Genomic DNA, 16890 nt, shown 5'->3' on the forward strand with positions numbered 1-16890 from the left:
TACGCATTTATGGTACTCCGGGAGTACACAATAATTTCCTGCAACTTAAGAATGTTGAGAATAGGCACTTGTGCAAGGTTAAGGTTGAATTAATTAGGAGAGAGAAAGAAAGTAGAAAAGAAAATAATATAATATTCTCTTAAATTAATTAAGTTAGCTAATATGGAAAGTAATTAATTTTAAAGATGACATTGATTATAATGATTTTCTAACCATTAGATTCCTTAGAAATTTATGGTGTATAAAAGGTGTAACTTTGTAGAGTTACACTAGGTGTAACTTGAACCCATCTCATATATATATATTTAACTCTCAACCATAATTGTATTGATATTAAGCACACACAGTCATGATCGAACGTATTGATAGAGCGAAAATTAAAGTTTGGGGTCAAGTGCTTGACGGATGATGTCACAACTTGTTGGAGGAGCAAGATATGGTTTATTTTTTATTTTAATTTTTAATTTTAAGTTTTTGTTTTTATTTATTTATTTTTTGAAGAGGGGGAGTGATACACACACACTGAACCATTCTATACATATTGTGCCTTGTACACGCCCCTCGTTGGGGTCGATTTTGGGAAGACAAATCATAAAGGAAATTAGGCATATCAATCCAGGCTCACACACACAAAACACCTTTGGAGATCTACTACTTATATGCTTGGACTCAGACTATAGAAATAAGCCGATTGGTGAGGTAGGTAAAGTCTGATTTATGCATACATTGATGATTTGAATTTGTAACCGGTCAGTGGCCACCCTATTATCTCTTCATGAACAAAAATTGAAACTTTTTTGGTTGTTGGATATTTAGAAGAGTGTCAATCTTGTGTTTTGTTCTTATTTAGATGTTAGGACTATCTAGTTTTGTATTGATGAGTATTTTAAGTTGGAACTGTCAGGGGTTTGGGAACCAACGTGCAGTCGATGTTCTCTCTCATCTTATGAAGGAAACAACTCCCAAGATTTTGTTTCTAATAGAGACAAAACAGTCAGTGGATGAAATGCGACAGATACAATCTGACTTACCATACCGTTGCATGCTTGTTGTATCGAGTGTCCGCCGGAGCGATGGACTAGCATTACTGTGGAAGGAAGAAGTGGATTTGCATATCCAAACATACTCACCACACCACATTGATGCTCTTATCCACAATGGTAATGACCCCACATGGAGACTAACTAGATTCTATGGCTGGCCAGAGGAGCAAAATAAACATGAATCTTGGCGGCTTTTGAAACACCTTTACTCTAGGCTTCCAGACCCGTGGTTATGTTGTGGAGACTTTAATGAGATCCTACACTTAGGGGAGAAACAAGGAAGTCGTCTGAAGTCACTTCAACCGATGCAAGAGTTTCAGAGTACCTTGTTATGTTGTGGCCTAGTTGACTTGGGGTTCCAAGGGAACCAATACAATTGGAACAATGGTTGCCCTAGAGATGCTTTCATGCAGGAACGTTTGGATACGGCATGCGCATCAGCTGAATGGCGAGAGCTTTTCCCTCATGTCAAGGTGTCTCATCTCCAAGCATCTTATTCTGACCATATACCAATCCTAATCAACATCACAGGCCTAGACCAACGGGGTAGGAGGAAGAAAATACCTCGACGTTTTGAGGAGAAATGGGCATCACATGCTGAATGCGAAAATGTCATTCGTCAGGCTTGAGAGACAGGAGCATGTCCAGGAAGTCCTATGTATCAGCTTTTTGAAACAATTAAACGGTGTCGGCTTGCATTGGTTGAGTGGAGAAGCAATACCTTTAGCAACACAAAATCTGAGTTATAGGTGAAGCATGCAGCTTTGGAAGAACTTTCAGCCATGAATGACCCTAACAAGGTATCAAAGATCAGGGAACTTAAAAACAGCATCAATACACTCCTCCACCAGGATGAGCTCTTTTGGAGATAGAGGTCGAGGTCCATTTGGTTACCAACAGGAGACAAGAACACCAAGTACTTCCATCAAAGGGCGAGTCAGCGGCGCAGGAAAAATCACAAACATGGTGTGGAAGACCAAAATAGGGAATGGTGTACTTGTGAGAGACACATTGCCACAGTAGCTGAACAATATTTTCAAGGCCTTTTTACTATGGCCAACCCAATGAACATGGAGACCATTCTAGACTCAGTGAAAAGAGTGGTCATACGAACAATGAACAATTCCCTGCTTGAGCCATACACACCCGAGGAAGTTAGGTGAGCACTTTTCCAAATGCATCCCTCCAAGTCTCTTGGCCCTGATGGTATATCCCCTTTCCTTTTTCAGAAATACTGGCATATAGTTGGGCATGATGTTAGTGAACCTGTCATTTCAGTATTATAATCTGGTCACATGCTGCATAAGATGAATTATACTTATATTGTGCTTATCCCAAAGAAACAAGACCCTAAGACAATGGCAGACTACAGATCTATCAGTCTTGGGAACGTGTATCAAGAATCTTATCTAAAGTGTTAGCTAATCGGTTGAAGATTGTGTTGCCTAGTGTTATATTAGATGCAAAGAGTGCCTTTGTCCCGGGAAGGCTTATCACAAATAATACAATGGTAGCATATGAGCTACTATACAAAATGAGGAATAGAAGAAAGGCAAAGAAGGGGCAAATGACAATCAAACTGGATATTAGCAAGGCATACGACCGGGTGGAGTGGACGTTTTTGCGCATGATAATGCTAATGATTGGGTTGGACCCAAGATGGGTTCATATGGCCATGGAGACAGTTAGTATAGCTTCCTACTCGATATTGATCAATAGGGAGCCCAAAGGGTATATCAAACCATCAAGGGGTATAAAACAGGGAGACTCACTCTCTCCATACTTGTTTTTACTATGTGCGGAGGGGCTATCTGCCCTATTACGAAAAGCAGAAGCAAACTACAACATAAAAGGCATTATGACCAACCAACAAGGAGTGTGCATTTCTCACCTCTTGTTTGCAGATGACAACTTGCTATTTTGCCGAGCAACTATGGAAGAGTGCCAAAACCTACTTACCCTTTTAAAGAAGTATGAAGCTGCATCGGGTCAAGCCATAAACAGATAAAAGACTTCTCTTTTCTTCAGCAAGAATACTAGATAGAATGTAAGACATACTATCCAACAGATGCTAGGGGCAAGAGTTATGCATGATTGTGAACGTTACCTAGGCTTGCCCATGACATGCGGCAAATCCAAGGTTAATATGTTCAAGGAGATCCAGGAGAAAATATCAAAGTGTGTAATGGGATGGAAGGAGAAGTTCATTTCCAAGGTGGGGTGTGAGGTACTTATTAAGACGGTAGCTCAAGCCATTCCCACATACTCTATGAGTGTGTTCAGGCTACCTAAATCTATCTGTGATGGCATCAACTCCCTTTTGGCAAAATACTGGTGGGGACAGGACCATGAGGAGCAAAAAATCCACTGGATTGATGGGCTAAACTGTGCTCCCATAAATGTAATGGAGGAATGGGGTTTCAGGACCTAAATGCCTTTAACCTGGCAATGCTTGCAAAGCAGGCCTGGAGGTTAATCTAATATACACACTCCCTTTTCTACAGAGTATATAAGGCACATATTCCCCTCGAAGCTCATTCCTGAAAGCGGAACTAGGCCCCAACCCTTCCTTTGTATGGATATCACTACTGGAGGCAAGGGATATCATCATGGAGGGGTCAAGATGGCAGGTAGGGAATGGACGCACGATTGAAGTCGCCACACATGTCTGGCTGCCCCATGCTCCTATCTTCTTACAGGAACCAACACTGAATATGTGAGTCTGCGAACTCATAGACGAGGATACAAGGCACTGGGACCGGGGAAAGGTGCTGGCTACTTTTGCACAAAAGACATGCAAGGAGATATTGGCAACGCCGTTGAACAATGTAAATTCAAGGGACGTGCTGGTGTGGAAGGAGAACAGAGCCAAGAAATTCACAGTGCGCACCGCGTACCGTATCGCTGTCCGCTTGAGAAACCCCAATTACACGGAGCATTCCTCGGCTCAAAGCCACGGACCAACCTGGAGGAAGATTTGGAGGCTCAACGTGCCCCCAAAGGTACGAACCTTTTTATGGAGGGCTTGCTCTAACTGTCTACCGGCTAAAGAGAACCTACTCAAGAGACGAGTAAAAGGGGAGGCCAAATGTGAAATTTGCTGCCAGAAACCGGAAACAGCTAGCCACGTGCTCTAGGAGTGTGCCTTTCCAAGGAATGTGTGGAGTTTGTCCAACAGAAGAACGCAAAAGTGTAGAAATGAAGCCATAGACTTCTTCCTACTATTTGAACAAATGAGGAGAAAACTGGACCAGCTAGAGCTGGAAAGGTGGGCAACAACGGCTTGGGCGATATGGAATGCTAGAAACATATTTTATTTTGAGCACGTTCAGGTTCATCCCCAGATTATATTTGATGGAGCAATTGTGTTCCTGGCTGAGTACCAAAGGTTAATGTCAGCTAACATTTAGTGGGTGGTCAGCGCCTAAATTCGTTCTAGAGTTTTTAAATACTTTAAAGTGTCGTAGGGACAGCATAGGCCCACAAGATATTTTGCATGGGAATTGGCTTTCTTGGGAGCACTGCTGCATGTAGCTAGTGCTTCCCCCACGTCAATTTGCTAGTTCAGATTGACTTATACTTGTAATTCGGTCTTTTTCAGTTGAATAAAATTCTATCATCTTAGCTTCAAAAAAAAAAAAAAAAAGGGTTTTGTATCGATTTCAGGAAATATGTTGACTAATCCAAATTTGATGCTGCCTTTTACGAGAAAATAGTCCATAAAGAACTTGCTAAATTTGTGGGAATTTGTTAGTTAGACATTTAGTGATCAACCCAACATGATTCTCATAGCTTAAGGAAATTAGGCCTAGATTGTGGGTAAATACAATAGATCAGTTAGGTACATATTTTTTCTTTTTGTGTTTGTGGCCAAGATGGTGCCAAGACTTTGAGTTAGGGAGTTGAAGTAGATACCACACAAAAAAAAAAAAAAAAAAAAAAAAAAAAAAAAAAAAAAAATCAAGACAATCCAAATAAGCATCAATTTTTTTTTTGCTAGAAAAAAGGGGGAGCGGGGGCGACCATTTGTGACTAACCCCCCAGGGCGTGACCTAATAGGGGCACCCCCGCTAGAAAATGTTGGATTGAGCCATAGCTACTGTGATCGGGGCGCCACAGATCTCACCTTAGCACCCCAAGAGAGCCAAGAGGAGAGGCACAATGCAAGCTAGGAAACCCTCCTCCCACACGGTACCCGCCACGACTCGAACAAGGGACCTTGTGCTTGCATGTGGGATCTCTCCCAACTGGGCCACCCCTCTTGGGGCAAATAAGCATCAATTTAGTATTAACCATTTAGTGATAGCATTGTAAGTCAAAAGGACTATGGCCAAAAAACTATCAAGTGTGCTCTAGTAGATAGTAAGGGTCCATTTGGATACAGCTGAAAATTGAAAACTGAAACTGAAAACTGAAAAACACTGTAGCGAAATAATTTTTAAATGTGTGAATAGTATCGTGGGACCCATTTTTAATGAAAAAATTGCTGAAAAGTGAAATTTGTGGGTCCGTAAACAGTACACGATGTGCTGTGATTGGTCCAAAAAAATTTGAAAAGTCAAAGTTTGCGGCTACTGTTCATTGAACAGTGCATGAACAGTAGCCGCAACACCCAAAACGCTCCAAAACGCGTGAAAAAAAAAAAAAAAAAAAAAAAAAAAAACAGACAAAACGCAAACGCAACAATTTTCAGCCGAATCCAAATGCGCTCTAAGTGTTTGTTGTTCGACTAGATCACACTTGTTAATTCCTTGGCCATAGTCCTTTTGAGTTAATGACATGAGTCTTGAAACTTAATCATCATTGCTTTTGCCATGTTGGTTACTTCAAATTGTCCATGCCTGAGAGCAGGGACGAAGCCACTGATAGAATGGAGGGAAGGGGGAGGGGGGGGGTGGCCTCCCTAATTTTTTTTTAAAAAAAATGTTATTATATATATGTGTATTAATTTTAGTATTTTTTTTATTATAAAATTACATTTTACTCCCCTTAAACAATATTATTGTTTCTTTCAAGAGCAATGCTATACTCACAAATTTTTTAACAAACTGTTTTGGTAGCAAATTTTTATTTGTTTACATATGGGCTCACCACTTACATCATTTTTTTACTTACCAACGACCACTTATGACATCAAAAATTTATAAAGAAATTTGTAACTTTAACATTTTTCTCATTTTAGTGACCATAAAAAAATGTATAGATCTAAAATCTAGAACAAAATATACAAGCCCAAAAAAAAATTAGCTCCACAACAAAAATTACTAATAGTAAAACTAAAAAAAAATTAAGCGCAATCAACTAATTTTATCCAAAATAAACAACCCTGCCCTATAAAAAATTCTAAACAAAAATAATTTTGTTCTTACCCATAAAAAAAAAAAAATAAAAAAAAAATAAAAAAAACCTTAGCGGCTAAGTAGTAGCATAGTCAAAGGTTGAAATTGCTGTACACAATCAACAGTAAAGTCAACTCCCTTAACTCAAAGTTCTGGCTCCGTCCTTGCTTGAGAGTAACCAGGAGATGAGTAATGACTCTTAATTCCCAATTATGAGCAAAATTCCCTAAACTGGCTGTTGTTGATTTGCTTCTTGTTATCAAAGACTATCCTATTTTACCTAAAATAAACAACCCTGCCCTATAAAAAATTCTAAACAAAAATAATTTTCTTCTTACCCACAAAAAAAAAAAAAAAAAAAAACCTCAACGGCTAAGTCAAAGGTTGATGACTGTTAATTCCCAATTATGAGCAAAATTCCCTAAACTGGCTATTGTTGATTTGCTTCTTGTTATCAAAGACTATCCTATGTGGGATTCCATTTCTATATATGATGGATTTCCATATAAAATCATTCATATTCTACTCGATTATTGTTACTAAGGGTTTTGTCTCTACTAATTTTTATTTTAGAAAACATCATATGCATGCATATAAATTAAATGAAAAACTTTCTTTTTGTTTGTGGATGACATAGTAGAACATATGTCAAATCTTTAACCATAAAATTCATAAAATCTTTTCTTAATTTCAAAGTAATGCTACAAACACAATAATTTTCAAAATATATGAGTTTGTCAAATTTTATTGGTTTTTATTTGAATTGCTGCTAACATCGCTTAATTATTTGTAGTTACCAACTTTAAATCTTGCTAGTTGGACATATTTTGTGAAAATTGTGACTCTAGCAAGGGAAAAAAAAGTCCATGCATTCCTATATCTCTAACAATTTAAATGTAAAATGAAAAGGATTTTTAGTTGGAAAATAAAAAGACTTTTTACTTATATAGTTCGGGAACATATGTTTTAGGGATTGATAAAGTTAATGAATAAAATTAGGCAAAAAAGTGAATATTAAAAAAAATTTACATTAAATTATTTTTTATTGTTTTTAATATGAAAGGGGTTATTACCTAAAATTAAAAATTTTGGAAAACTAGACAAAAATTCCATAGTTTTTTATTTTTTATTCTTTTACATAGAACACAAAACCCCCCAACAAAATATATATATATATATATATATATATATATATATTTTAAATTGATCTATTGATTACTTTTTTTTTAAGTTTTATTTAAATTTTAATTGAACCAGTGGTTTGAATGGAGATCAATTGAATTAGTGACCCAAAATCTTTATCAAATCAATTCCGATATAGATTTAATGTGGGCATAAAAGTATAAAACATTACTATATAGGATTAAATACTCAAAATCTCAGAGGTTTAGGGAGATTAGTATATATTGTTTTTCTTAAAATTTTTAGAAAAGTAATATGTCTACAACATTTTTACAACAAATTCTAAATGACAGGTTGTTACTAATGGTTATTGTTGGGGTAAAAAAGTAATCTTAGTGTTAAGTTTAAATTTGAACTAATGATAACTAACCATCTATGATTTGTTGTAAAAATGGTGTGGATATAGTATCTCTCGAATTTTTATCTATAAATACAAAGCTCATTCAAACAGAACCCTTCCATTTCCTTCTCCACTTCATTCATTCCAAAAGCTTCCGTACTCGTTTTCCTTCAAATCAAACAGCCTTTCTTCTCAGTTCTCTTCTACTGCAAAACCAGGCAAGTCTCTCTCTCTCTCTGTGGAAACTACGGATGTGAAATACTTCATAATTTTGCAGTATTGATTGCGTATAATCTAGGTTTTTGGATCTTCAAGTGATCCATTGCTTTTCTGAACTGAGAAAATAAGAAAGAATTGAATTCGTTGTTGTTCATGTTCCTGTAATTGATTAATTTCTAGCGAATTTGCAGATCGACTTGATTCTTGAATGAAATTGATTTGATTTTGTTTTCCTTTAAAAATTTATACTTCTGTTGTGCCAAATATCGTGGATTTAGGTCATAGAGTTTGTGAATTGTTTGAAAATTGAGTTGTATGTTGATCATTTTTTACATCGGATTTCATTTGAAGCATTCTGTGGTTAGTGACATCTTTCTCATTTTCCATTTTTGTTTGGTTTTGTTAATTAAATCAGTTCGATTCCACAATAACTTACAGTTTGGTTTTGATCTAGAAATTCTCTGAACAGTAACTCTACATTGTGTATAAGGTAGATTATTTTTTGGTAAGTGAATTGAATTCTCTTTCACCTTTAACTTTGAAGCTATGATCAAAATGAGACCAGTTCCTTAAAATATTTGTAATTTTTGCGAATCTATTTAGTTCGTTTGTATATCATTTTGATGGTTCCTGAATAAATTGATTTATTCACCAATTTTTTAGAAACTATCTTAGTTTTTCTCATCGTTGAATTAAGCGTCACTGTTTGGATTTGAGGTCTCTGTCCTTTTCCCCTTTTTTTTTGGTTGTAAAAAATAATTTGAAAGCATGTGTAGCATCGGAATATATTTCACATGCAATACTTTGAGAGTGAACATGTAGAGAAATAGAAATAGAATACACTTGATTTGTTCTGAGAGTGAATTAGTTCTTGCGCATGCCTCTAAATTTCTTAACTGATTTAGCTCTTTGTTACTGCATATCCAAATATCTTTCAATTATGAACTTAATGCATCTTTTAAGATGGATTTGTTTCATAATTGATAAGTTATACCTAGTGGGTCTTAAACCCACAACCTCACCATTCGCCTTGCTCCTACAATATGACCTATAGCTAATTCGTATCATTTCAGATATATAAGACTATAATTAAAAAGAAAAAGAATATATATATATATATATATATATATATTAATATGCCAACCTTTCATTGATAATATGCCTTCCCCTGGTTTTTATTGATGAATGTGGGTCTCACTAATGACTTTCGGGAATGCTTAATGCTTCACTGTGTGGTTTCTTTCAAGTAATATCTTTGTTATCAAATTTTGAGAGCTTTGTTGTGGTATCTTAAAATGGACAAATTTCGTCAATTTTTTTGGTTTTACCCTTTCTCATCTTTTATGCTCTTAATTATTTTTTTAAAACTTTGTTGGCTAGGTTGGATGGTCCTGTAGTTCTGCATTCTAATTGCCTCTTTTTCAATTGAATCCATATCTGAATGTTTCTGGCTGTTTTCAGACGTCAATCATACCTTTAGTTATCTTTTCAGATGGCAGAGTCACAGAAGGGAACTTCATCTATCAAATCAAAAGAGAAAACGTCACTGCTAGGTATCTCCTTGTCCTAACGTATGTAGTAAGATTTTCTAACTTAATGGATTTAGGCCCCTTATCACATAAATAATAGTGTACGAGAATTAGAAATTAAATGTTCTGTCATGTGCATGACTTAATTTTGTAATGAATTAGTTGGCGATTTTCAGACATCATGGTGTATGTAGAGGGTTCCAAATAAACAAGGCGGGATATAATGTAAGCGTAGGCTAGTGAAATCTGAATTAGCACAACCATGAGTTTTTGCTCCAAAGTGTGCCAGAAGACAAGGATCAGTGTGGCCAACCCTATATTTGGTTGCTTAAATCCTCAAGTTTTGACATCTTGTTACATATAAATTTACCTGAATTAGTTGTTTATTAATGACATGCTCATTTACACATTATAATGAGTCCAATATTCCTTTTTAAGCAGATGATGAAATTGGAAATGAGTTCCTCAGCTCCTGGAAATCAATGTCGGTTACAGAAGATGATGCTATGGATTTTAACTTTGACACAGTACCCAAAGGCAAAAAGAAGGCATTCAACTTTGAGAAAATGTGAGTACAGGAAAAACATTGTGGTTCATTTGGATGGAGGTGTTTGAAGGGAAGGATTTGAGTTTGAGTTTTTATTTTGAATGAATTGAATAAAGTATAACTGGGAAAATTTTTCTTTGGTAAAAAATTATAGATGGATTAAATCTTTATTAATATGTGGATTTGAAATGATTAGGTGTAAGATATTATATAAAACCCATATCATAACAAGTGTTTTTGTTTGCGCAAAATCCTCAAAGCTCAAATCCATCATGTGTTCTTAAATTCATACAAAGTAATTTATACTAGCAATTGGTTTTCAAATCCCTTCATTTGAAATCCTCCATGCAAATTTAGTTGTTGCAAATTTAATGAAAGTAAAATATCAATTTAATGGTGATATCTTAATTGTGAACACCTTATTGATTTTCTAAACATTGAATTGCATTCTGATTTTGAGTATTTATTTAAACTCCTTAAGCTTTGCTTAATGATTTCTTCTCATCTCTTCTTTTTTCTTATTTATATTCTGCAGCATTATGCCCTTTTTGAGAATATCTGGTGAATTTTCTGTTTTATATTTACTAAATTTTATTTTTTTCAGAAATTCTGGCTCACTGAAATGTTTGTTTCTAAACCTGTAGATATATTACTGATAATTGTGGCTGCCCTTGCTGCATAATACTTTGAGGAATATTACTTAGAAGCAATGTTTTTTCTTTGGATAAATTTCAGGGATATGGATTTCAATCTAGATGGTGATTTTGACAAGTTGTCATCATTCAAAGTAGACATGTCAGACCTTGATTTCTCATGTTCACCGAAAAAAACTGCAAAGCCCAAGGGAAGAACAGGAGAAGAACGTTCCAGTGGAAATAATAAAGGGAAAAAAGATGGCTTTAATTTCTCTTTTGATTTTAGTGAGTAAGTGGACAATTCTTCCAAGATGTCTTTGGACCTTTTTATTCTGTTCTATTATGTTTTTGAATTTTATACCAGTAATTCAATTGGACTTATGATTTCATTTTCAAAATTGCTTAACCTGGCACATTTCTGTTTGTATTTAGTTTGGATGGTTTCAATTTAGATTCAAGCTTAATGAAAGAAGATAAGAAATCTAACAAGGCCTCAGAAAGCAAAGGAATTGCTTCAGAGAGAAGTCAGTGTCAAGGTTCTAAATTAAACCTGACTGAAGGCAATGGTAGCTGTGACAAGTCAAGCTTAATGAATGAAGATAAGAATTCTTACAAAACCTCAGATAGCAAAGGAGTTGCTTTAGACCTGACTGAAGGTAATGGTAGGTATGATGATAGCTCTAGCATGAAAGTTCCAGCAACCAAAAGTGCAGTCACTTCAAAGGTTGAGACTTTAATTGGTGGTCAAGGGGAATTTAATTCCTTCAATGATGATTCTGCTTCAAAATCTGAAACCTTTGAAAATTTGGTTCTGACACATGGGGGAAGAACTTCTCCAGGGAAAACAATAATGATGAGTGCAGAAGAAACTGATCAACAAATTTGCTCATCTCAGAAGTCAATGTTCACAGAACCATCTTCTCAGCTGGTCAAAGATGATATACCTGTCAAACCTGTACATGACAATGAATCAAATCAACACACTCTTTTGGATTTTTCAAAAGTACAGACACAAATTTCTTCATTGGGCACAAAAGAAAAAACTGCTTCAGGTGGAGAGCAAACTGATGCTGACAAAATGATTTTTAGTATGGGATCTCATCATGAAGATTCAGCATGCAAGAATTCACCTCCAATGCACATCACTGCATCAGACAACAATGATGCTGAAAGGAATAAGACTGGTGGCAATGAACCAATCAGATTTATGGATGACATGGAACCAGCTGAATCAGCTGAACAAGATTTAGATATGGAAGACAACACCGTCACAAATATCTCAAGGCAAATGCCATATGACACCAAGGGGGTCAAAAAGAACGAGAGTTCAACTTCCAATCTTTCTTTGGCTCCATTGGACAGGTAAGAGAATTCAGAAATTTAGGAAAGTTCTTTTTTTAATGAATTAAGATAATGAGAAACCATTCAGCACTAATCTTCTAAGATGGCTTCAAGTGAAAATATCACAAAATGTACTACTTCTGTTAGAGAAACTGTATATGAAGCTTATAAATCTGGAAATTAGAAGGCCTTTTTGGTTTATAAGTTTATATCTATCTATCTATCTATATATATGTAAGTTCTTTGGATTTGTCACGTTTTCATGCATTCTGTTGAACAATATCTATTCCATTTTCATCCATTATGTTCATAATCTGTGATGATTAATCTTTGACACTGCATGTTAACTTTGAGGTTCCGTTTAGAGCACATGTTTTGTTTACTTGATGCAGGGTAGTTGATACGAGGACACTGGTGAAAGGAAAAGAAGATGGAGACATCCACTCTATTTCTTGTAAGAGGCCAGAGGAAACTGGACCTAAAGATCATCAGCCATCTGGGACAAAGTTTCCCTCAATTGGCAGCAAAAGAGTTGGGGCCATGCATCTATCTCCTTCCAGTGAAAAAGTGTGAGTAATGCTTTATGTAACAATTGCTATTATTGGCCTTCAAATGATCGTCTATTTGATATATTCTGCAACAGGGAGGGCTTGAATGCTAATGATGCACAGACTGGAAGCAAATTGGTTCATACTACAATTTCAGTTGCTAGAGAATTAACAAAAGACCGACCTCTTTTGTTGGGAAGTGAAAATAATGTTAAAAATCTTAGTAAAATCAGGTGAGGCATCTGTACCAGATAGTTCCATTTTCAGATAAAGCTTCTACACTTGGCATTATGTTAAACATTTGTCCCTCCAGATTAGATCATTTAAGAACTGTAAAAAGAAAAAGTTCCCCTATTGAAGATCAAATGACAATGCCCCTCACAATCTTTAACAGGGAGGGCATAAATTCTGATAATGTACCAATTGGGAGCAAGCTGATTGAGAATTTACGGCCACAAGACAAAGAAGTAAAAAAAGGTGAATTTGTTTTGCTAGGAAGTGAAAAGAGCATTAAAGACCATCATTCTTTGAGGTAAGCTATCTATACTTTATTTAACTATTTTATATACATACATACATTCATATATATATATATATATATATATATATCATCTTGTAATTAAGCTTTGCTGTTTGACTTTATGTTGAAGTTCTTTATATCAGAGGTACATTACTTTGAGCTTTGAGTTGGGTTGTTTGGTCATTCAACAACTGAAATATCAATTGCTTCAAATAGGATTTTCCTAAGTGTTTTAGCTGAAATATCAATTTCTTTACATAGGATTTTCCTAAGTGATTTAGAGCTTTAAAAGTTCCCTTTGTTTGTCCCATCCATGTAACGTAAGAGAACTCTTTTGTTGGTTGTATTTCAGTCACTGTGGAAAGTAATATCAATTCATGCATAAATGCTTAAGAATCTTTGTGACAATGCCTATTCTAAAGATGAAATTTGGCATGCTTATACGATTATTATTGTCTATTGATGTCAACCTTGTGTTATTGATCTTAAATAGAGTTTAAAAAAAAAAAAAACTGTAAAGTGTTTGGATAAGAAGATGAGGATCCTAAATGTAAAATTGATGAAGTCAAATGATGGAAAACTAATTATGGGTGGAACTGACAATGCAATATATATGCATATTGGCATATTTTTTAGATGTTTGTACATCATAATTTTTTTGAAGGAATCTATGTTCAATACAAGTTTCCTCATTTAGTTGATTTTAGATAATGATTTTTCAAAAAGTTACCCTGTTTTTGGGACATGTGCTAATTATACTTCAGTCACTCCTCACTATATTCAACAGATAAAGTTCTTTGAAAAGCCTTGTTACCATAGATTGTTTTTATTTTTTGGATTTTAATCTTCTGTTTTGAACCTGACTGCTTAGTCTCCTAATCTCTTTATGATAATGCTACTGTAGTAAGTTCTCTCAGACAAATATTCTGTTTTGTAATCTTTTCATAAGACCTTATAGGGAAATATTATATTGTTGAGAGAATTTTGTGAATCTTTCCAGCCTAACTGGTAAGACAACTGAATGTGGTGCCCGGACAAGCGTGAATTCTAAACTTGTGCTTTCGAGCATGGAGTCTATGCGGCACTTGAAGAACGTTTCGGCTGAAAGGAATAAACTTTGCTGCATAAAAGCTGGCAAGAGGACACCTGATCTCTCTAGCATTAAAACTTCAAGGTATTATTCCCATATAGGTATAAGTCTTCTTTAATGGCTGCCTTACTATCTGAAAATAGTTTACTAGTCTTTAAATGATGTATGTCTTCAATGTAGGATTACAGAGGCAAACAAAGTTCTATCAAGTTCTATAAGTCGGAGAGAAATTAACTCCTTGGAAAAGTCAGAGAAAAAAATGAAAGTACAGGGAAATATAGCATTGAAGACTGAGCGTTGTGTTGACAGTACTGAGAAACAGATGTCTCAGAGCCCATCCTTGAAAAGGAAAACATTTGAGGTTTTATATTATTAAGCCACTCCTTGTTATTCATAAAGATCTCTTGAAAATGATATCACAACAATAATGATCTCATATGAAGCTTCAGTAAGTTATAAGAAAATTATCATGACTTCCCATCACCAATATTGATAGGAAGCTACTTTGCAGGCATCAAATGCAGATTCAGTGTACTTAAAGCCTCTAAAACGCCTCTCTGCATCACCTAGTGAAAGCAGGTATGATTGTTCTATTGACAATAATATGTTCTAAACTTACTGGAATAACATGTGCTTTATCAAAAATCACCTGCAGCAATTCAAAATTACCTTTGGAAAGTGTCCTTGAAGAACAGGTAGATATCTATAGAGTTCGTTGGTTTATTTATCAACCCTAACTGCTGAACTTTATATGAAAACATATAGATGGTTGAAGCCTTATTAGGTGAACATAAGTTGCTTCACTTTCCTTTACATGTGCTCCAGGTTTGCATTCATGGGATTCAGGCAGAGAGTAGTGCAAAGCATGTCTTTACTGACCACCGGACCTCTGGACTTGAATGTGCTCGAGAGGTGAACATGATGGACTTGGAAATTCCTTTAGTTATGGAGAATGATGGAAATGTTGAGAAGGCTGAGGCATATACAAAGGATCTTGATGATGTGAGTAAACTAGGATTTATTTATTAGATATTAAGTGATTCATATAGGCTTCACACAATAGTTGCTCATCAAACCATGAACTTGACAGTCTCTCAAACCTGTATGTGACTTTGAAACTGTGAACCTGAAACTTGAAAAGGACTTGCAGTTGTTAAATTGTAGAGGTACACATCTTCATTTAGTGAAATGCTGACTTTGAGATTCCCAATGACCAAAAAATTCTTTCCAATTCAAACCAACATAGCACTAATGACCCTCCCTGGGTCAAAGTTTGGACTTTGTCTTTACAAGGAGGATGTAATCAGCCCAAAACTTGCAACTGATGCAGGAGACTTAAATAAATATTTAATTTAATTTTTCTAGTCGTATGTAGTTTATTTTTAGGTCCTAGTATTTAATTAGGTTTATTTTTATTTTTAATTTGTCCTTATGTTTTCTATCTTGCAGATTTGCAACATGCTGAGAAAGAAGCATGAGGAAGCCAAAGAAATATTAGTTCGAGCTATTGTCAACAATAACAATTTGCTGGTGCTTAACCATCCCATCTATGACGAGAAGATATCCTTACTTTCTCTGATGTTAAGTTCTTTTTTTCTTTGTTCGGTTTTTATTGTGTTGGAAATTCCTTCATAATTGAGAACATCCGTAAGATTCAGAGTTTCGCTTCCCAACTGATGTCCAAGGAGCTTCAAGCATGATCAGTGGGTGGCAGCAACAGTTTTCATATTAAGGTTTGTGTAAGGCATTTTCTGGCTGACTTAGCCTAATTTTCTCATCCACCGGATTGCACATTTTTTTTTTGTATAGCTAAATTAAAGTAGACGAGTTTGTATTCTTGTGTTAATTTCAGGGAAAGGCTAGATGTTCTCTTTCATCATGGCTAAGTGGTGACGGCACGGTTGGACACTCACGTGTGATGCTTCATAGGTTGAATTGGATTTATCATTTGAACTGCCTACTTGCAAATATTCTCAAGCTGATTCTTGTCAGCTCATGCATGAGCAATACCATTTCTGATAAATAAATAAGGCTAATTGTTAGTAAACACATTGTTGCACACACTGTACACAAATTATTTCTTGAACTGAAATTGTGTTTTGAAGTCAAGATTTGAGTTTTAAAATTTTTGAATTGAAATCGTGACTTCAAGACATGTTTTCAGTTCAAAAACTGAATTGTGTATTTTTTGTGTGTAATAGAGCAATGTGTAATAAATACTGCCCAATAGATAATAACCATGATTTGAATGCTTACAAGGTACCTATTCTTTGTCTCTCTCTCTTGTTTTTTGGTGGGTTTGTCACATGTTTTGCCTTGTGGTTGGGGCCAATTTGATCCAAGTTCAATTCTCCCTAAAATATAAAAATTTAAAATTTAACAAAAATGGCATGGAAGTGAACAGAAGCGAGCTGAGGTCCAGTTGGTTTGTAATTACTTGATAGCAATTTCAAGCAACCACATAATTTGTTTTCTCGTGTACAAGACTGCAAGTTCATAAATGTTAAATCTCACAGCGTGCAATTTATTACAACATTCATACAAGTTGATAGCGGTC

At 35.4% G+C, this 16890-nt stretch overlaps 2 protein-coding genes across 3 annotated transcripts; both read left to right on the forward strand.

Annotated features, from left to right (window-relative positions):
* The first annotated feature begins 877 nt into the window (after positions 1-877).
* Positions 878-1672, forward strand: LOC126728271 (uncharacterized). Its single transcript, XM_050434124.1, has one exon. The coding sequence runs from the start codon at positions 878-880 to the stop codon at positions 1670-1672; it is 795 nt and encodes a 264-aa protein (XP_050290081.1).
* Positions 1673-8018: 6346 nt separating this feature from the next.
* LOC126726144 (uncharacterized protein At4g18490-like) lies at positions 8019-16595 on the forward strand. 2 transcript variants are annotated; one of them, XM_050431270.1, is made up of 16 exons: positions 8019-8122; positions 9616-9676; positions 10094-10220; positions 10935-11123; positions 11267-12196; positions 12568-12744; positions 12819-12956; positions 13118-13255; positions 14244-14417; positions 14514-14694; positions 14845-14912; positions 14989-15028; positions 15159-15335; positions 15783-15893; positions 15977-16066; positions 16186-16595. In XM_050431270.1, exons 2-15 carry the CDS (start codon positions 9616-9618, stop codon positions 16031-16033), a joined length of 2568 nt encoding a protein of 855 aa, XP_050287227.1. In that variant the 5' UTR covers positions 8019-8122; the 3' UTR covers positions 16034-16066; positions 16186-16595. The 2 variants fall into 2 exon arrangements, 1 of the variants encoding a protein (XP_050287227.1); XR_007655726.1 differs by lacking the exons at positions 14989-15028; positions 15977-16066; positions 16186-16595 and having other exon boundaries at positions 15783-15879.
* The last annotated feature ends 295 nt before the right edge of the window (positions 16596-16890 follow it).

Source organism: Quercus robur, chromosome 5, assembly GCF_932294415.1.
Source record: "Quercus robur chromosome 5, dhQueRobu3.1, whole genome shotgun sequence".
NCBI lineage: Eukaryota > Viridiplantae > Streptophyta > Magnoliopsida > Fagales > Fagaceae > Quercus > Quercus robur.

Excerpts from the sequence above, each read along its gene's own strand:
- LOC126726144 (XM_050431270.1), top strand. The coding sequence starts at position 9,616 with ATGGCAGAGTCACAGAAGGGAACTTCATCTATCAAATCAAAAGAGAAA. Across the intron at positions 15,029-15,158 it reads AAAGTGTCCTTGAAGAACAG|GTTTGCATTCATGGGATTCA; the intron begins GTAGATATCTAT and ends CATGTGCTCCAG. Across the intron at positions 15,894-15,976 it reads ATCCCATCTATGACGAGAAG|ATCCGTAAGATTCAGAGTTT; the intron begins ATATCCTTACTT and ends ATAATTGAGAAC.
- LOC126728271 (XM_050434124.1), top strand. The coding sequence starts at position 878 with ATGAGTATTTTAAGTTGGAACTGTCAGGGGTTTGGGAACCAACGTGCA.